Source organism: Protopterus annectens, chromosome 3.part0 (genome assembly GCF_019279795.1).
Source record: "Protopterus annectens isolate FY-2018-M chromosome 3.part0, PAN1.0, whole genome shotgun sequence".
In the NCBI taxonomy this organism is placed as follows: domain Eukaryota; kingdom Metazoa; phylum Chordata; order Ceratodontiformes; family Protopteridae; genus Protopterus; species Protopterus annectens.
Window position 1 is genome coordinate 1,607,237,427 of NC_056731.1, and position 22,324 is coordinate 1,607,259,750.

Here is a 22,324-nt window from a genome sequence, read left to right on the forward strand (position 1 = left end):
TTAAAAATCAAGTGTTTCACAAGGCTCAGTCCTCAGCCCTCTTCTTTTCCCTCTTTGTATAAAAGGACCTTCCAGTCAAACTTATTACTCTTAAAGATATCCTGTAGTGATGATCATCTGCTTTTACTCAAGAAACTGTCCTATAACTCTGAACTAAAAAACTGTCTGCTTCTATTAGGAACGGTGTTTTGTTTCCCAATTTCATTGTCAACTCAAACAAAACCAAATTCCGTGATCTTCGGCACATCCCACAGTCACCCCCATGCAACCTCACAGCATCAAGATTCTTGCATCATTCCTCTGGAAATACATTGGAATAGTAATAGATCTCACTATCACATATTATAATCATACTGAGCTTGCAATCAACCAAGTGCTATCACAGCTTAAATACTCCTACAAATTTACCACTTGCTTCACTACTGAATACTCTCTGCATCTTTTTATGCTATTATCTAACAGGTCATGCTTCACTACAGACTCTGCATCTTTTTATGTTATATCTAACAAGTCACAGTAGAAGAGCTGGTCTGAATAAGCCTGGTAAGGACTATATAATTAGTTTGCTGAAGCAGAGCTACAAATACTACACAAATGGTCTTAAAACAAGTCATATTAACATTATAACATGCAGAAAGGAAGCTTTTGCTCTTGTAACAAAACAAATAACTAAGAACATATTTGTTTATTGGTCTGTTAACTGTGTAATCTGACTGTTATAGCAGCAGACAAAAAAAAAAAAAACAAATGTATGAAACTGTAACAAGAATAATCAACAAATGATCAGATGGTAAGAAGAAACCCATACAGCAACAGAGGCAAACTAATACAACACGTTCATGTCTGGTAAGCATGATCCTGTGCCTCGTGAAATTTAACTACAACTGACAAGACGCAAACACCCCCAAATGGGAAATAAAAAAGCAATTGTGAAAATGACCTCAATAAGCATACAACAATCCGATATCTCGATTTTCCTGTCACAAATGTTAAAAGGCAGTACAATTACTACACATAAACAAAAGAAGTACTGTATACTAAAACTTGAAAACAGAAGCATGTCAGTCCAAACAAAGTAAAGCCATGTATAACTAACGTTTCTGTTCAGTTAAAATGCATGGTACATCCATGTAAACATGACACTATGGTCTAGCATACAGAGGAATTACTGGCCTGCAGCAATATACCCCAAAAAAACGCAAGAGTGATAAAGAATTGAAAGAGTACACAGAAGTTTATAACAACTTGCCCACTTTGAGCAAATAACCATGTCAGTCCTTCGGTTACCTTTTAGGCGCTGGCTGTTCCATTTTTTTATTTCTAAACAGGGTTCAAAAATCTATAAGCGATACAAATCACAACACTATAAAGGCTAAACAACTTTCATATTCCCAGGACCCGCTACCGTTTTGCTGACACTTAGACGCGTCATTCGCAGCACGACGTGCTTGGAATAATGTTGGACCCGCCCCCAAACTATCCATGGAATGGCTACTGCACACTGGCTGCTTAGCTCATTGGATAGCGGCGGACTTCAAGGAAGGCTTTCCGAATAAAAGGAATCGAAAGCGGCTTCCTGTGAATCATGGGTAAAAAGACTTTTTTTGTGGTATGTGTGGTGAGGGTTCTGCATTAGCAGAACTAGTTTTCAGGATGTGCTACTGGAATTAAAAATGCCTCTAATATATAGTCCGCTCTGCCGCGTGTGTCGATCCATTTTATTACAGTTGGGATGTTTTTAATTAGAAACAGAGCTGAATGAAAGGTGGCAGATATACCCAGGTTTGGAAAATGAGTTTCTCATTGGCCTCGGAACCAGGAGTTGCACTGTGCACATTTAAAGCGTGGATCTTTGTCCTCATGCATAGCTGCCAACATTCCATTTCCAAAATGTAGAACTCTGCATATCACAATGTGGAACAAATGAGCAAAATGCGGAACACTTAAGTAATCTCTAAAAGCAATATGCTGACAGCATGGTTATGTTTTTATTCAAATGAATGTTTTTAGTTTTTTAAAAATAAAAAGATAATAATACACACTCAAACTTTATAATCAATAAACACAAATTTAAAGAGCTTAACTATATACGTAATGTACAATGGCCCGAAAGAAGCAATAAAATAATGTAAGTTATATAAACTTTATTTATTGACAGCATGGGTCTTAACTGTTTCTTTAAATTTACAAAGAGTTATTTTGATGAATTAATATGATGCAGTATTATTTACAGTGTAATATTTATTTCAATGACTGTGTACAACATCCTTTCAATGTGGAAGAGAGAATTTTTTTGAATGTTCCTCATAATGAAGGACAGTTGAGAGGTATGTAAATTTACCACCAAAAAAACAGCACTCAGTGTAAATTGACCAAACAAAATAAAAAACACTGAAGGCAACAGGAAGATAAGCTCACAAAAATTAGCATTTTTGTCAATCAGACTTCATCAGAAATACTTCTTATTCTTCTTTCAGCTTTTCCCGGTTAGGGGTCACCACAGCGGATCACCTGTCTGCTCATGATTGGCAGTGGAGTGTTATGGTGTCGAGTTGCCAGCCCGGCGCCCAACCTTCCACATAAGGCACACACATGCATGCACTCACACCTAGGGCCAATTTAGAGTGTCCAATCCACCTACAGCATGTCTTTGGGATGTGGGAGGAAATCGGAGCACCCGGAGGAAACCCATGCGAACACAGGGAGGGCATGCAGACTCCGCACAGAAGGCACCCAGGCTGAGGATCGAACCAGCAACTCTTGCTGTGAGGCGGCAATCAGAAATACAAACATATCAAAAAACTTTCACATATATACTCTACTCAGTAAAAACTAATGAATTACAAATCAGTTAACCTATAATTAATTGACAGTCAAAACTGACAACACTTGATGGTAAAAAAACGTAATTACACACCAATTTCCTTTCAGCCAAGAAACATTTTATATTCACCATGTCATTTAAACCTGGTGGGCTATCTGCACTCACCTTTAACTGCCATAACGTCTCTTTCCTTTCCACTCTGTTCTTCAAATTCCCACCCCTTAAGTCTTTCTGTACATACTCTAAAATGGAAAAAAGTAAATTTCTTGTACAGAGTGCACATGGCAGAGTGTCTAAATAAAGCGTTATTGTCACCTTTACTTTTTATGGCATAATAATGCTCTTTAATCCGTTTGTTTAAACTCCTAGTGGTCATGCCTATATAAAAAGCAGAACATCCTGAACATAAGGCAATATAGACCACATTCTGAGTGTTACAATTAAGCCTACCAGGTTTGCTAATGGTTTAATTTAAATGATGTAAAGTAACATAGGGACCCTCATGTATATACCTACAAGTGCTACAATTGTAACACTTGTACATACCTTTAGATCTATCTGTAGGGGGAAGGGAAATTCTAGTGTCATTTTTTTCCAACATACTTTTAATACTATTCACTTTTTATGTACAAAATATGGTGTCTGACCTAAAACCACTTGTAAATCACTGTTCCCAGAAATCATTTTCCAGTTATTATGGATGACTGATTTTTTTACTGTCCACTGTCATATCTAAAACATATTTAGGGACTACAGAGGAAGCATAAGTGGAACAAGTGACATCCTTATCCACTTACCGTTAACTAAAATAGGTTGAAAATCTGTGCTTCTTCCGTTCTTTATTTCTAAAACAATTTTATTTAATACTGCCAATGGATATCCTCTCTTCAAAAATAACTTAGTGATGAAATCACTTTAAAAAATTCTAAATCATTACTAGTCATACGGGAAGCTCTTGTATACTGCCCTTTAGGAATGTTTTGTTTCATGAAACTGGGATGGTTGCTACGGTAATGCAAATAATTATTCACATATGTACTTTTCTTATGTATTTTACTAGAAAACTTTTTTTCAAAATTATTCCAACTTAATACAACATCTAAGTAGTTCACTTTATGACCTGCTTCACCATGTGTGAATGTTAGAAAATCACAACTCTCATTGAGCTGATCAAGGAAAACATTATGTAAATTAATAGACCCTTTTATAATGAAAAATAAATCATCAATAAATCTACTATAAAACAAAATCTCAGAAAACAAACTAATGGTGGGTAGAATTTCTCTTTCCCACCACCCCATAACTAAGCCAGCATAAGCTGGAGCTACTGTAGCTCCCATTGCTACTCCTCATAGTTGCCTGTAGTATTTTTTGTTAAATATAAAATAGCTGTTCTCCAACAACAGTTCTAACAAAAAATGAAATGTTTTGACAGTAGACTCTGTCCATGTGGTGTTTTGTACAAAAAATTAGACACATATTCCAAACCCTCTAACTGCGGTATAGAGGTGTACAAAGAGGCTACGTCCACTGTTAATATAAAAAATTATCATTGTTAAGTTCTGTAACATCTTCATGCAAACTAAACAACCTTATTTGAGTTACAGTAAAAATGACCATGAATGTTTGATACATGAAGGTCATTTTTGAACCAGAGGATTTAAAATCAAATCTAAATATAAAGAAATGCCTTCCATTGCACTTTCAGAAGACACTATAGGCCGAAAGGGTGGGTTGGTAAGATTCTTATGAATCTTGGGTATACCGAAAAGTATACCCACTCTAGGACTATCCACGGTTAAAAAAACTGTATAGCTCAGCTGTTAATCATCATTCATAAAATAATAATACAGAGCACATTTTATAAACATATAACTCCTGTCAATACTTTCAGAATTAACTTCACAATATTCATTTTCGTCGTTTAAAATATTCTCCATTGCTTTGATATAATCAGCTGTACACATTACTACCATTCCACCCCCCTTATCGGCCTTCATGAACTTTAAATCATGTTCATTCGTAAAATCCAATAATATTTTCTTTTCATCCTTACTTATATTAAAATAAGAATGAACAGGTTTATCATTCAATAACAATCATGTCTTTTTCACAAAATGCTTCAAACATTTTAAGCGTACTATGTAACGCAGGATTAAAAATGGAAGGCTTTTTAACAACATTAGGTACTTCAAGGTTCACAACTTTCAAAATGTACATAAGATTCAGTTATCTAGTGCACATTTTAAGTTCTAGTAAAGTATTAGCTAAATTAGCTCATTTACTAGGTACAAAATTGAAGCCTAACTTCAGTACTTGTAAGTGTGCATCAGAAAACTCAATGTCTGTTAAACAGTTTAGTGTCCACACTTACGGTGAAATTAGAGTTACCAATTATCTCCAAAACCGACTTCTCCCACGACCCTCTTTGGGTCCTACCACTTTTGTCGACTCTTTGCAGTTTTTTGAACTCATTCTTATTGATTTCTGCAGAAATAATATTAGATGAAACAGTACCTGATGTAATTGGAGTCACTGGCACAACAGATGTAACAAAACCTTTGCTGTGATGACGCATAGCTTCTGACACTCTAGCTACACCGGCTTCTCATTTATTAGTGAGATTTAAAGTGCTATTCCCATTTCTCACTAAAGAACTATATGTGCTTTTGCGACACCCTTTTGTATTCCACTGGTAACGTCCAGAAGACTGCTGCCTCTTAACAACATTAATAAAGAAAGCATTTCCATAATTGTATTCTTTAATATCACAATCTATTTTCTTGAGCTTTCTTTGTATAATCAATTGTTCATGTTTGTCAACAGTTTCAAACACTTTGTTATAATCAGTAAGACTGTCAATCTGACCCTTTAGCTGTTCTTTAACGTTTTTGTCAATTGCTTCAAGATCACCTTTTAGTGTTTCAGTGTTTTTATTATTGCGTTTAATTAGCACCTTTAAAAAGTCTGTACCTGCATTATTGAAAAAGGTGGTCAATTCTTCAAAAAAGGATCTTCTTCCTGCACTCCATTCGGAACTTTAAAGAACCTTAGCCCTTTAGGGACTATTTTAGAAGCAATACAACTTTGAAAGTACTTGTTTTCTACCACCATTGCTCTGCACTTTTTAAGACCCTTTTCCAGCTGAAAAACCTGGTCAGTCAGATTATCATTATCGATGGTGGAATCAACTGAATTTGTAGATAGAATAAAAGGGTCAGAAGAGAAGCTGATGTTACATCTTTATATAAAACTTCTCTAGTGAGATTATTTAATTCCACTTTCTTATTAACAGCCAAAACATCTCTCATCATCATCATCATCTTCTTTCGGCTGTTCCCGTTAGGGGTCCCCACAGCGGATCATCTGTTTCCATTTTTTCCTGTCCTCTGCATCATGCTCTTTCACACCATCCGCCTGCATGTCCTCTCTCACCACATCCATAAACCTTATCTTAGGCCTTCCTCTTTTCAAAACATCTCTGTTGTTAGATAAATTGTTAGATGTATAAGGAACATTACCAGTGGTAGTTGCTTCATTGTAGCAAAGTTTTTTTGGTTAAAACAACCAAAGATTTCTGTAAATCTCCAATAACATTTACAAATTCTTCCATTACTGAATGTTGGCTGTCCAAAACTGGATGCAGAGTAAGGTACAGGAGCTTGTCCTCTGGTGCACACACCATGAAGGTAAAGCCTAGCTTCAAGCAAACCATAAAAAAACAGCACTCAGTGTAAACGGACTAAACAAAATAAAAACCACTGAAGGCAACAGGAAGATAAGCTCATAAAAATTAGTGTAAAAACTGTTTAATCAACGCTTTCATCAATCAGACTTCATGAGAAATACAAACATGTCAAAAAAATTTCACATATACTATGCTCACTAAAAACTAATTACTTCATTAAAATCAGTTAACCTATAATTAACTGACAATAAAAACTGACTTAACCCTTGATGGTAAAAAACATAATTACATAGCCAATTTCTTTTCAGCCAAGAAACATTTTATATTCACCATGTCATTTAAACCTGGTGGGATATCTGCACTCAACTTTAACTGCCATAACGTCTCTTTCCTTTCCACTCTGTTCTTGAAATTCCCACCCCTTAAGTCTTTCTGTACATACTCTAAAATGGAAAAAGTAAATTTCTTATACAGAGTGCACATGTCAGAGTGTCTAAATAAAGCGTTATTGTCATCCTAACTTTTTATGGCATAATAATGCTCTTTGATCCATTTTATTAAACTGCTAGTGATCATGCCTATGTAAAAAGCAGAACATCCTGAATATAAGGCAATATAGACCACATTCTGAGTGTTACAATTAAACCTACCAGGTATGCTAATGGTGTAATTTAAATGATGTAAACTAACATAGGGACCCTCATGTATATACCTACAAGTGCTACAATTGTAGCACTTGTACATACCTTTAGATCTATCTGTAGAGGGAAGGGAAATGCTAGTGTCATTTTTGTCCAACATGCTTTTAATAGTATTCACTTTTTGTGAACAAAATACGGTGTCTGACCTAAAACCACGTGCAAATCACTGTTCTTACTGATTATAACAACATGACTAAAACTGTTGACAAACATGAACAATTGATTATGCAAAGAAAGCTCAAGAAAATAGATTGTGATATTAAAGAATACAATAATGGAAATGCTTTCTTGATTAATGTTGTTAAGAGGCAGCAGTCTTCCTGAAATTATCAGTGGAATACAAAGGGGCGTCGCAAAAGCACGTATAGTTCTGTAGTGAGCAATGGGAATAGCACTTTAAATCTCACTAATAAATGAGCAGCCAGCGTAGCTAGAGTGTCAGAAGCTACGCGTCATCACAGCAAATGTTTTGTTACGTCTGTTGTGCCAGTGACTCCAGTTACATCAGGTACTTTCATCTAATATTATTTCTGCAGAAAACAATAAGAATGTGAGTTCAAAAAACTGCAAAGAGTCGACAAAAGTGTCAGGACCCAAAGAGGGTCATGGGAGAAGTCGGTTTTGGAGATAATTGGTGCCTCCAATTTCAAAGTAAGTGTGGACACAAAACTGTTTAATTTAACAGACATTGAGTTTTCTGATGCACACTTATAAGTACTGAAGTTAGGCTTCAATTTTGTACCTAGTAAATGAGCTAATTTAGCTAATACTTTGCTAGAACTTACAATGTATACTAGAAAACTGAATCCTATGTACATTTTGAAAGATGTGAATCTTGAAGTGCCTAATGTTAAACAGCCTTCCATTTTTAATCCTGCATTACATAGTATGCTTAAAGTGTTTGAAGCATTTTGTGAAAAATACATAAGATTGTTATTGAATGATAAACCTGTTCATTCTTATTTTAATCTAAGTAAGGATGAAAGGAAAATATTATTGGATTTTAAGAATGAACATGATTTAAGGTTCATGAAGGCCGATAAGGGGGTGGGATGGTAGTAATGCATACGGCTGATTATATCAAAGCAATGGAGAATATTTTAAACAACAAAAATGAATATTGTGAGGTTAATTATGAAAGTGCTGACAGGAGTTACAGGTTTATAAAATATGACTTTATGATTATTTTATGAATGGTGATTTAGCAGCTAAGTTACACAGTTTTTTAACCATGGATAGTCCTAGAGTGGGTATACTTTTCGGTATACCCAAGATTCATAAGTATCTTACCAACCCACCCTTTCAGCGTATAGTGTCTTCTTCTGGAAGTGTAACGGAAGGCATTTCTTTATATTTAGATTTGATTTTAAATCCCCTGGTTCAAAAATTACCTTCATATATCAAACATTCATGGTCATTTTTACTGTAACTTAAATAAGGTTGTTTAGTTTGCATGAAGATGTTACAGAACTTAACAATGATAATTTGTTTATATTAACAGTGGACGTAGCCTCTTTGTACACCTCTATACTGCAGTTAGAGGGTTTGGAATATGTGTCTAATTTTTTTGTACAAAACACCACATGGACAGATTCTACTGTCAAAACATTTAGTTTTTTGTTAGAACTGTTGTTAGAGAACAGCTATTTTATTTTTAACAAATACTACAGGCATCTCCAAGGAGTAGCGATGGGAGCTACGGTAGCTCCAGCTTATGCTGGCTTACTTATGGGGTGGGGAAAAGAGAAATTCGACCCACCATTAGTTTTCTGAGATTTTGTTTTATAGTAGATTTATTGATGATTTATTTTTCATTATAAAAGGGTCTTTTAATATACATAATGTTTTCCTTGATCAGCTCAATGAGAGTTGTGATTGTCTAACATTCTCACATGGTGAAGCAGGTCATAAAGTGAACTATTTAGATGTTGTATTAGGTTGGAATAATTTTGACAAAATGTTTTCTAGCAAAATACATAGGAAAAGTACATATGTGAATAATTATTTGCATTACCGTAGCAACCATCCCAGTTTCATGAAACAAAACATTCCTAAAGGGCAGTATACAAGCGCTTCCTGCGTGACTAGTGATGAATTAGAATTTTTTTAAAGTGATTTCATCACTAAGTTATTTTTGAACAGAGGATATCCATTGGCAGTATTAGATAAAATTGTTTTAGAAATAAAGAACAGAAGAAGCACAGATTTTCAACCTATTTTAGTTAACGGTAAGTGGATAAGGATGTCACTTGTTCCACTTATGCTTTCTCTGTAGTCCCTAGATATGTTTTAGATATGACAGTGGACAGTAAAAAAATCAGTCATCCATAATAATTGGAAAATAATTTCTGGGAAAAGTGATTTACAAGTGGTTTTAGGTCAGACACCATATTTTGTACATAAAAAGTGAATAGTATTAAAAGTATAGTAAAAGTCCAATAAGTGCCAAAGTGGAACAAATGCCTCTCTGTAAACAGCCAAAATAAATGTCAGTAAAATCCAAACCAGAGAGAGCAAACCATGGAACGATGACCAGACGACCATAAACTCTGTCAGTGGTATCACAACCTGTAGGGAACCTACAATAACGCCTCAGTATCTATATAAAAAACTTTTATTGAAATTCAATTTTTTCAATAAAAGTTTCAATAAAAGGTTTTTATATATATACTGAGGCGTCATTGTAGGTTCCCTACAGGTTGTGATACCACTGACAGAGTTTATGGTCGTCTGGTCATCGTTCCATGGTTTGCTCTCTCTGGTTTGGATTTTATTGAGTATTAAAAGTATGTTGGTAAAAATGGCACTAGAATTTCCCTTCCCTCTACAGATAGATCTAAAGGTATGTACAAGTGCTACAATTGTAGCACTTGTAAGTATATACATGAGAGTCCCTATGTTAGTTTACATCATTTAAATTACACCATTAGAATACCTGGTAGGTTTAATTGTAACACTCAGAATGTGGTCTATATTGCCTTATGTTCAGGATGTTCTGCCTTTTACATAGGCATGACCACTAGGAGTTTAAACAAATGGATTAAAGAGCATTACTATATCATAAAAAGTAAAGATGACAATAATGCTTTATTTAGACACTCTGCTATGTGCACTCTGTATAAGAAATTAACTTTTTCCATTTTAGAGTATGTACAGAAAGACTTAAGGGGGTGGGAATTTGAAGAACAGAGTGGAAAGGAAAGGGGCATTATGGCAGTTAAAGTTGAGTGCAGATAGCCCACCAGGTTTAAATGACACGGTGAATATAAAATGTTTCTTGGCTGAAAGGAAATTGGCTATGTAATTATGTTTTTTACCATCACGGGTTGTCAGTTTTGATTGTCAGTTAATTATAGGTTAACTGATTTTTAATTAAATAATTAGTTTTTAGTGAGTAGAGTATATCTCTGTGAAAGTTTTTTGACATGTTTGTATTTCTGATGAAGTCTGATTGATGAAAGCATTGATTAAACAGTTTTTACGCTAAGGTACGTGAATTTATTTAGTTAGCTTGCTTACCGGGGCACTACACTGATCACAATAGACCATTTTCAGGCACAGCAGGGGTGAATACATTCATAAAAATACATTAATAAAACAGAACTAATTCACAAATATGGAGTAATCATAGAAGGTAGAGAGGCTCACTGCCAACTGAAAATAATTAGCAAGTATTATATACTTAGTAAAACAATATGGATTAATTTTAGTAGTAAATATGAGAGGGAATCAGCAGATGAGAACATAGGGTCAAAATAGAAGTGATGCAGGTAAGGGAGGAGTTAGTTGATGAAAAGGTAGAAAAACACATGCAGTCAGATTTTTAATAGTGGCATCTTTTTAGATGTACTCTGAAAGTTGGGAGAGAGGAGATTTTTTTAGATGGGGGATTGCCAGAGTTTGGGTGCAAGAATGAAGAAGGAATGGTTGATACAGTGAAGTTTGGTTTAGGGGTTCTGTAGTGAGGGGAATTAGTTTTGGGAGGTTGCATAAGTTGCAAGAGTGGTTTTATTATGGAGATTTGCAGAAAAGCCCCTGGCTGAAGTAGTTTGAATGGAGCAGACCCTAGGAATAATTTAACTCTGTAGGAGATTGGGAGTAATCTGGCTTTGGGGGAGGGGTACAGTGATGTTCCTGAGGGGGGAGCTGTAAATGAATCTGCTGATTTTGTTTTCAAAAGATTGTATAGTGGATGAGTTTTTTAGAGGCTGTGACTATGATGAGCAGCCTGTATTCAAGTTGAGTAAGGAGGTCTCTTTTGCCTTTTGCAGCTCTAGCTGGTCTGGAAAGAAAGAAGGATATTTTCCAGGACTAGAATAAAAGAGAATTGATCTTTTTCCTGGTGTTTTCAATATGGTTTTACAAGTTAAGTGACTGGTTTAGTCATAAACCTACATATTTAAAAGATGTTTTTTTTTTTTTGGATGGGGGGACATTCAGATCTGCAATGTTGAGACTTTTAGAATTTTTGTCAAGTTTTATGAGGTTTCAAATGTTGTTTTGGAGGGGTTTAAGAATAGCTTATGGTAATTTAGCCAAGAATTAAGGGAGTGGAGGTCAGATTGAAATGGGTTTGAATAGCTGAGTGTGAGGGATCAGATCAAGGGATAACCATGTCATCCACATAAATAGGATAGGTTAGAGAGGTTGGAGAGTAGTTTGCTAATAAAGATTGAAAACAACCATGAGGCGAGTTTGGAGCCTTGGGGCACTCCTTTGGTAAGGGGTACTGGAGGTGACGGGGATAAGACAATTTAACTATTAAATAACTATTTTTTAAGAAATCTTGGAACCAGATGACAGTGCTGGAGCTAACTCTGATTTCTTGGAGAAAGTGAAGGAGCAGGTGGTGGTCAATAAGATCAAAATCTTTGGTAAGGTCAGTTAAGAGTGCACCTGAAAGGTTTCCTTTATTCATGTTGAGAAGGATTTCATCCATAAGTGTCAATAGTGCTATTATTTTTCTTTGGCCAGCCTAGAATCAATGTTGTTGAAGATTGAGGAGGTGGCACAGTTGGATGCAAGTGGACTGTTGTAGATTCATTTTCTCAGGTATTTTCCCAAGTTTATGGAGAATGAAGTTAGGGCAGAAGTGGGAGGCACTCTCTGGCTGAGGTTGTTTGGGAAGAATTTGACAACAGAATTTTTCAATATGTCTGGAATTGTGTTTGGAGTTAATTAGAAGCTATAGGTGTAGAAAGGAGGAGTAGTAAGGAAGTCTTTGTAGAGTGAGATTTAACAATGGTTGTCTGCACCAGGGGGTGTTTGATTCCAGGGGTATGTTTTCTAGTAGGAGGTCAATGTCTTTGTGAATAATTGTCTTAAAATAGAAGAGGGGATAAAAGGTGGGGGAGCGGATCTACCTGACTACATCGACAGTTCAGAAGAGCGAAAACGACTTCACCGACGCCAGAAGATCGACAAGTCAGAAGATCAACGGAGGAAAACACCGACGCTGAGAACACTGAGATGGGGAAAGGATGTGTAAGTATGCGGTAGTGACGGACGTTAGGGTGCGAGTAAGGTAAGTGTGCAATGTTGACGGTCTGTAGGGATAGGGGTGGGATAAGTGAGTTAGGGTTAGGGCGCGGGTTAGGTAAGGGTGCGAGTAAGGTAAGTGTGCGATGTTGACGGTCTGTAGGGATAGGGGTGGGATAAGTGAGTTAGGGTTAGGGCGCTGGTTAGGTAAGGGTGCAGTAGTGATATTTTTTGGGTTAGGGGCGGGTTAAGTGAGTTAGGGTTAGGGCGCGGGTTAGGTGAGTGTACGATAGTGACAGACCTTAGGGTTAGGGTTTCGGTTAGGGTTGTAGATAGTTGTGTATGTAAGGGTTAGTGTTGGTTTGTAAGGATTGTGGTGTGCTTGTGTTGTGTGTGTGGTTTTTGGACAGGGGATTTGTTTTGTTTGTTGATTGTTGTTGTTATGATATGTCGAGTGTATGAGGTGTCGTGTTTGTGAACTGTCGATTATGTGGTGTCGGTGAAGTCGTTTTCGCTCTTCTGAACTGTCAATGTAGTCAGGTAGATCCAGGGGAGCTGGGTGAGTTGGGAAGAGAGGTAGAGGTTGTGGTACTGGGGAGGTAGCTGAATTTCTTGAGAAAGTTGGATGTTGACAGATGGCGTTGGAAGGTCTGGATGGTGATGGGGAGGAAGTGGGATTTTCAGCCTATGAGAAGATTTACTTCCTGTCAAAACTGTTTGGGTTTGTCTAACAGAATAAGTTGTTTGTGTTTGAAACAGTTGGTTTTGTGCCTGTTAAGATGAGTGCCTCATACACAGGCTCCCTATCACTGTAACAATGACTTCAAATAGAGAATGAAATATTCATATTGGCAGACCTCTAAAAGCCTACAGCAGTGAAACAAACTATGAAAACAAAGAAGCACAGCACTATTCAGCCAACACAAAATACTTATAAATATGGTTTTGTGAGAGCTTTACATCCTGCACTGTCCAGTTTAAAGGCTGTGGCCCCCACACTGCTGTTCGTTTTTTCTATTAATTCTTCGGTAACTTTACCATGCAATAAGGAAAACACTTTCTTAGCAACACATGTACTTGACATACATGGGACTCACAGTTCCTGCTCTCACACAAATGACAAGCAACCCATATAACTACTTTTTGTTAGCTGAGGCATATCTGTTTATCACATTGCCTAGAAGCAGTGGAATGGATCTAGTGGAAATAATTCATAATTAATGTTGTCCTCTTAATTGTACAGCTGTCAATATCATGCATACATCAATGACATGGGATGCCAAGGATTTAAGATTGTCTAGAGATAATTCAAAAATACCTAAAGATGTATATACCCAGTTATGCGTAGCTCTGTTGCTTTCTAATTCTGTGGGGCCATTTTTCTTGGGCTAGAAAACAGGAGCAGTTTTGCTAAGTTCTTATCAATTTAACATTGATATTCATGCTTGCTATTCAACTGCACACTAGTGGTGTTGAAGTTTTTTGTTTTGTTTTATTTGTTTTTTGGAGGGTGGGATTCAACTGCAACTCTGACCCTCAGCTGCTCAGTACTGCACCAGTTGCAGCCCTGGTGCTGTCCTCCAGCTTTGGGACTCCAGGTGGGGAGGAAAAAGAAAAAGGAGAGTGGCTTGTACCCATTACTAATCCCTGGTTTAGAGACCACCAGCATGTTGGGTAGTGAAAAGTGAGAGCAGTGTCCTGAGAGTGGAGTGAAGTGACCCCGTAGCATCTTCTGGACTGTTTATTTGAACATTTTCTTAGCCCTACCCCTGTCAGCATGGTGATGTACCATTTTACAGTCTGTGCAGGCAATGAAGTATCCCATGAGGATGTGTCCACCCTGGGCCCTCCCTGGTTATTCTTACCTCTCGCAGCCCAAAGATCACTTCAAGCCCTGACCTCCACCGGACTTGACAGGCATCACCATGCTCCCTTCACCCAGGATGAGCAGATATGTCCTCCCTGCATATGCCATCAAGCACCTGAGCTGCTAATCAGACTTAGGTTGCCTAGGTTGTAGTTGAAATTTTATCCCTGTATACCACCGCTGTGGCATGCATGGAGCTAATGTTGATGCAGATATTTTCATCCATTCTTGTTGCTCAGAGATTTAGCGTTATAGTGTGGGATCATTTGCTGCAGTAGGGACACTGTGGCCCTTTCACCAGGCCGTATAATAAGTTAGCATCACCCTTCTGATAGCTGAGTGCATAGCGGATGTCGGCACTAGCTCCCTCAGATCTTTTGACCTACATGATGTACTTTAGTGTCTGATATCTTTGGGAGACCTCAAGCCTTATTGGCCATGTTTGAATTTGGTACTCCTTTACTTTATAATGTATTGTTTTCCTTCAGCTGTGATGCACATACCTGCTAGTAAATATTAAAGAAACTGTAAGTCTTACGGTGGGTCTAAGAGGAAGAATTTACAAAGATGATTATTCTAAAGGAGATGACCTGGATAGTCCACTAGGACACATAATTTTGGTATTTTAATGAGAGTACTGAGTGAACATCACAACTGGGAGGCTAGACAGTTATCCAGAGGAAAATGGCCGTACTACAAATTAGCTGAACAAGTTTCTGGTGGGTCTGCTGTTTGCTTTCCTTTCCTACTGCCTTTAAATTTTCATTTCTTATGCTTTGAGAGAGTCTGTTTTTCTGGAAAGAGATGACATTCATAAGAGTTTATAGGCTTGTAAAAGTTTTAAGGTTTTGCATGAATGTATGCTTTGGTTTAATAATATTGTTCCCGATGTAGAACTGATGGCCCTTGCAGCTTCTAGATTTAATACCAAAATCATATTTGATGCGTCCTTTCCTCTAAATACACATTAAAATATTTATTTCAGCAGTTTGAAATGGCTACTGTGTGGCATGCACTTGGTCATGTATCATAATTATATAATCCTTTAAACAACTCCTGTATAGTAAGAATCCCATCTGGAGTCTGAGTATGCTAAAGTTAAGATTATTTTCCAAGTCAAAAACCTTCCCATTTAGGCAAGGGTCCATTGGAAAACAGGAAATAGAACTGTCATACACATTGAAGGAAAAGGGAAGGAAAAACAACTATTTTATTTTTTACCCCCACACCAACTCCGTGGGTCCCTCCTCTGTGGCTTCACTACTTTCACCCATTCAGGCTATTTATTTTACAGGGAAGCTTGAAATGCTTGAGCTAGGCAATAGCCCTATGGCCCATTTATTCCTGTTAAGGATGGCCATCCTTTCCACTAGCAGTAAGTTGGATAATAGGTAGGTTAGGGGTCAGCTTGGTTATCCCTTGAAATGACCTATGCCTAGGCTGCCTGTAGATTCACCACAGCTGCCTCTTCAGGAGAAGAGGTGTGCATGCCCCAGCACCTTGTCCTTAGAAAGTCAAGGATGGGCATTCCTAATAGATCCCACTGAAGAACTCAGTAGTTGAGTTGGTAACAGCAAGTGGTGGTCAGTCCTTGTTGCTGAAGTAGCCCTAGGACGTACTGTGTGAACATTAACTTCAAGGGAAACCATCAAATTAAAAAAGGCCTTCAATGCAGTGCTAGCAGGGGGTCTTCAGATATGACTTATAAAAACTAACAGACTAGGGAGGTACCAGTTTTGGTCATCACTAAAACAAAGACTCAGGTATAGAAGGAGTTGAAAAGATCATGGAGAATGACTTTTAGATTGCCACAAAGAGGTTTTGACAAACCATATGCAGACTCGGAGAGGGAAGCATAATATTGATAGTTTATTCTCTGCAAGAGCATCGAAACATTGACCTCAACTGACAACACTGGAGTGGGAATGAACACTTAAAGGAGCTCCTGAATCCAGTGTATGTTGCCTTCTCTGAAGAAACATCTGCGGGATTTGATCAATTTCTGTTGAAGAAGGTCAGTGAGATTCTATTATGGCAATATATTTAAGTATCTGTAACCCACTTTAGATATGATTGCATGCCAAGTTCTGATTACTGGGCACCCTATGCTTCAGGGACTAAGGTGTAAGTTATCTTTGATAAGCTATTGCTAGACATTGTTTGGAGGTTTTAGCTAAAATGTCTTTTTACTGTTACAAGGAATGTAGGTAAAGTACTAGAACGACAAGATGTTGTGTTGGTCTCCATTTTCAGGAAGGGCATAGTAAGATATGTTCCAGTTTTAGAGAGATCATGCTTATCAGCCTCATACCTCTCAACTGTACAGATTTTCACAGAATGTCCAGATTTTTGCCTCATATTTTTGGTCCATTTTTCATAAAATTGAGGTTTTCGGTGAAATTAATGGCAAATTGTTAAAGATTCAAGTTAGAAAATAATGACAAACATTTGAGTTTCAGACTTCAAACCCTTGAAAAAATGCATCTTAATGCAAAACCTGTTATTCTATCAACTTTCTAAGTTTATAAGAGCTATATTTAAAATGTGTCCCTATTTTGGGCCTTTATACCACTTTTATTTATGGCTTTGTCCAGATTTCTTACTCTAAGTGGTTGAGAGGTATAATCAGCCTGCCTGGGAAAGACTCCAGCAGGGTACTAGAAAGAAGGAGGATTCATCCAATAGTCAAGTCTTTAAATCATGAGAAACAATGCAGAGTTTGTTTTGGCTGTGAAACACTGGAGCAATTTTTTTTTCTAACATAGATACTAGAGAGGTCAAGGGGATTTGCTAGTACTATCAACATGCAATTTTTTTAACCCACAGAAGGCATATGGTTTTGTACCCTGGAATAACATATGGACGGTGCTACAGAAATTCAGAATCTCACAACTTCTAATGCATGCTATATAGTCCAAGTATTTGATGAGTGAGACTTATCTGCATTCCCATTGTTAAGCTGAATGTGTCCATGGTTGATATAGAACTTTGTCAAGGGTATGTCTTGTCAATCCTTCTGTTTGTGATTTTAACAGGCGGGATATCAAGGCATAGCAAAGATCTGGAGATATTCAGTCTGGGGACTGGAAGCTTGCATTTTTTGTTGCGGACAGACAATGTTGTCATCTTAGCCTCAACTGAGTGTGACCTTCAGTGTGCATTGCTGTGTCTCATTGCTGAGTATGAAGCAGTTCAAATGAGCATCAGTACCTTCAGGTCAGAGGTCATGGTTCTCACCTGGAAAAGAGTAGATTGCTGTCTGCACATGAGATAATCTGCTGCCTAAGTGGACAAGTTTAAGAATTGTGGGTGTTGTTCACAAGTGGATATAGAGGGGATCAGGAGAGTGGCCAGTGGATGAGCACTGTGAGTGCTCTGCAAAACTGTGGTGCTGAGACAAGAAGTGAGTCATATGGTGAAGCTTTCAATTTACTGGTCAGTCTGTATGTCCATCCTCATCTGTGGTTATGAGCTTTAGGTAGTACCTGAACAGACAAGATCCTGAATACAAGTGACAAAAATGAAGTTCCTTTGATGGTTAACCGGGCTCACTTTGAAAAAAGTGAGGAGTTCTGCAGTCCAGGAAAGATCTTGGACTTGAGCCACTGTTTCTATTGGCTAAGAGGAGTCATATTTAGGTTTCTGAGCACCTCATGAGAATACCCACTTGCTACCTCCCACAGGAGATGAACCAGGTATGGCTCATTTGAGAGGAGGCCCTGGAGCAGACACAGGGAATGCTGGGTATATTATATCTTCCAGCATTCCTGAACATACTTGGTAGTTTCACAGCATGAGCCTATGACTGTGAGAGGGGATAGGGAAGTCTGGTTAATTTTGTTCAGCTTCCTTTTACCTAAGACCTTACCAGGGAAAGTGGTTTTGAAAAAAAAAAAAAGAAAGTGTGTTTATGACTCTGTAGGTAAAGACTGCATAGTCTGGCTTTTTTTTTATATCACAGAATCAGTTGCTCACATTTTAAGACATTGTGGTAATTGCAAGGAGAAATGCAGTTGTTTATCCAGGAGTTGTGCAGTTGCTCTAAGGCCTGCAACAACTGCAGTCTTAAGCTGTTCACTCTTGAATACTTCTGTATCTGGCCTACAGTAAGCATGTACAAGTGTGCATTGATTTAAGCCGGAGGGATGTTTGCCTTTTAGAATGTCTCCATTTCATTCACTAGATCCTAAATACAATGCGATGCATGAGTATAAAACTAGCAAAGGTATAATTGGTTTAATTCCCATTATAAAGTATAGTAATACTTGTTTTCATAACTGCTGAGAACTTCACCTATGCCACCAATTTTCATGAAAAATGTTTGTGATTTATGATTCATTTAGCTGCTTCTTACAAATATATTATTTTTGGTGGAGCAATTTTCAAGCATTATGCCTCTCTTGTACTTGTGCATTGCTTTGCAATCTTGCATGTTCATGCAATAAACTGGTAAAATGTGCTGTTACCATCCACTATTATATGAGAACAAAGAAAGCTGTGACCTAAGAATGTGTATATGAATGTATTTTTAGGGAACTTTTGCATTTGACGGTATGAAGTACACTAATGATGCTGCTGCCCAGGCCTGTGTACTTATTGTAAAAGAGGTCAAGTTGTGGTTTGCACATTTTTTTTAAATATGTTTAGATGATTGGGGATGTCCTGAAATATCCCTTTTCTTGGGTTAGGATGTACAGATTTTAGTTATTCAGAACCGTGGTATATATTAGTTGTTAATAAGGTTAACTTTACAGCAATCTTCTATGTCATAGATTCATAGATTAGTACTAGGCTAATTGCCCTTGTGAGCCATTTTAAGTCTAGACAATCATCCCGTGTGAGACTCAATCCCTGCACCTTGTGTTTGTAAGGCAAACACCTCAAACATTAGGCCACCCCTGTTAAATTTAGTAGATTTTGTTTAGAATATATTTGTCTCACAGCTTTACTTCCCACTACATCAAAAATATTTTGCAACTATTTTTCAGGTCAGAACCATTATTTAACTCTAAAGTAACCTTGGTACTTCACAGAACTGTGTGAGAAATTTAAATTATTTTATTTTTGCTTGTCTTAACTGGAATGAGAACAAATCAAACAAACATGTGTCAGTGTTGAGGCTTGGTTTGTACTAGAGTTGAACTGAAACAATAGTGGATGAAGGTGTGTGACCACTAAAATCAGAACATATGAGTCATCTCAAAAATGGGAAATATATTTCATGTATTACCTGGATCAAATGAATTGTTACTCATTTGTAAGGAAAAGTGAACAGCAGATCTGAGCCAAAGAACAGTATACAATTTAGATCAAAATAGGGGTAGTAACATAAAAACATTCCTACCTGCAATATGAACATATTACTCACGGGTCTATATCATAGCATCGAAAACACAAATAATCGAATCACTATTCATTGACCATGCTTTGTCAAAACCTCACTCCATCAAATGGCCATTTAATGGAAGTTTTTCACAGGAAGAAACAGCACTTGGCCCACCTAGCGAGTGTCATAAAAATTCTAAAAATTTAAAACCCACCCAAGTGGGGGGGGGGCACACTCCGAACTAAATATACCAACTCCCAGATTGCACTACAGTGAGAAAAAGGGCAAATTCTCAATGATGGCCGACCGTTAATTTTCCCTGTGAAAAACTTCAATTAGATGGTCATTTGATGGAGTGAGGTTTTTACAAAGTGCGTTTGCTGAATAGTATTCAACAATTTGGGCTTTTGACGATGTGATATAGACCCATTCCTCACTACACAAGAATCATATCTTTAAACTTTAGCTGATTTCTAGGCATATCTTTGGCTTTCCCTCATATGAAAGCTCTGCCCCTTATATAAATGAATATTTTGTACTAAAACAGTGAGGATTATGACTGTTAACAATGACAGATATTCCAGTTACAGACTACTTATGTGTCTTTCAGAGTGTATTGATATGACTTATCTTATTATGCAACTTTTTAGTGAATAGGCTTTAGTCCTTCATTATTTGTACGTTTGTCCTCAACTTCATCATGAAAATGTTGAGACCTTTGAACTTAAGTTAACATATTTTCAATTATATTTCAGCTCTTACCATCTTATTTTTTATTTCTAATTTAGTATTATGTGTAAAACAGTCTTAAAACTGAAACTTCTTTAAAAAGTCTTATAGATTCATACTTACAGTTACTGATCCTATTTTTACCACATCACGTGTATATACACTGTTATGCAAAGGCAGCCCTGGCAGCTGAAAGGAACTTCAAAAGCAAAATGAGAAACAAAATGCAATTTAAATAATTAAACGATTTGCAAAGAAACAATGGAAAAGTTTAATGAAAACACAAACTATAGCAGAAAGATGATGATACAAAATTTTTTTTTTAATTTGTTTAAATACGACTAAATTAATTTTAATTACCTTACTGATTTTGCTGACTACAGATATAAACTGTTAGAGTTCAAAGCAGGCAGCTGTCAGAGATGAGTGTTCTTGCCCTTCTGTTAGTTTGTTAAATTCCAATGGAATAATAAACTAATCTTACTGCAGCAAAGTATTACCTTAAAGAGGCTTTAAACTGCAAAAATAATGGACTAAGTATGTGTAGACATCCACTCGACAATAAACTGTCCGCTAATATAATTTAATATGCGATGTATTTGCAGACTTCCAGTCTCCAAGAAGCTATCCACTGACATCATTTTAGTTTAACTACAAGTTTAATGATCTTTTAACCAAGGTGGGAAGTTGCTGTGTGGTTGCTGTGACAGTATGCAGTTAGTGCACTTGTTAACAAGCTGCTCCCTGTAGTCCATGGGTTGGTTTTCTCAGCCTCTGTTAGCCTGCTGTGTAATTCTGAGCAAGTCACTCAACCAGACTGTGCCCTGGGGTGACTGGGAAACTGGACTAATCTCATAAAATATCTTCTTCACCGCATGCCTAATATGACCCTGTTAACCTAATAAAAGTGACCACAGCTGCCAAATCAAAGCTCAACTAACAAATAGTTTCAAAGGAAAAAATAAATGGTGTTTCAAACCACTACATTGTATTTTGCAAACAAAGACTTAAAATGTCCATCAACATTCAATCTTAGCTTTTCATCATATGCTAAACAAAAATCACTAACAGTGCCAGTGTTTAAATACCATTTATGTCACTCCGGGAATAAATCAAATCACAACAGCAATATATATACATTACAAACTTTCATAAAGGACAATCTCAAAACACGTAGTAGAATAAAAGTGTTAAATAACAAACATATATATATATATAGAGAGAACAGTTTCTTCTTTAGTGGTCAAGTGAGAGGATATTTTTAGGGCTAGCAGACTTGCTACCCCTGAAACTGGCTTGGCAGTAGAACTAGATTCTGTGTTTAATGATGTTATGAAGAGAGTTTATGTTGTAAATGTGATTTATATGAACAGTAATGGAGTGCTACATGAAGCAACTGGTGTTGTTTAGGCTTATTTCTCTGTTAGCAAATTCATTCATACATTTGTTTTGCAACATGTTCCGAAAGTCCAACTCACAAAACTTTTCAAACTGTTGTATCAGGACATGCAGGGGGGATTGTAAACACTAGGCCTATATAATACATTTTCATGCTGAACATTTCCACCCAAAATCAAACTTAAATTTAATTTTCGACAGTACAGCTTTAAATCAACCACAGTCTGTACAATATTTGCTCTTTTAGCCAGCACAAAAGTCAATCTTTTTGACAATAAATTGGCATGATCAATATCCATATTTTTTTTGAGAA

General features: G+C 36.9%; 1 protein-coding gene across 1 annotated transcript in view; it reads right to left on the minus strand.

Annotated features, from left to right (window-relative positions):
- The window catches only part of STK3 (serine/threonine kinase 3), a 3,088,627-nt gene extending 3,087,181 nt beyond the window's left edge, over nt 1-1,446 (minus strand). The window contains exon 1 of the mRNA XM_044065641.1: nt 1,288-1,446. Coding sequence (XP_043921576.1) covers nt 1,288-1,310 — 23 coding nt within the window. The 5' untranslated portion in view covers nt 1,311-1,446. The remainder of the gene's footprint in view (nt 1-1,287) is intronic.
- Between the last annotated feature and the right edge of the window lie 20,878 nt (nt 1,447-22,324).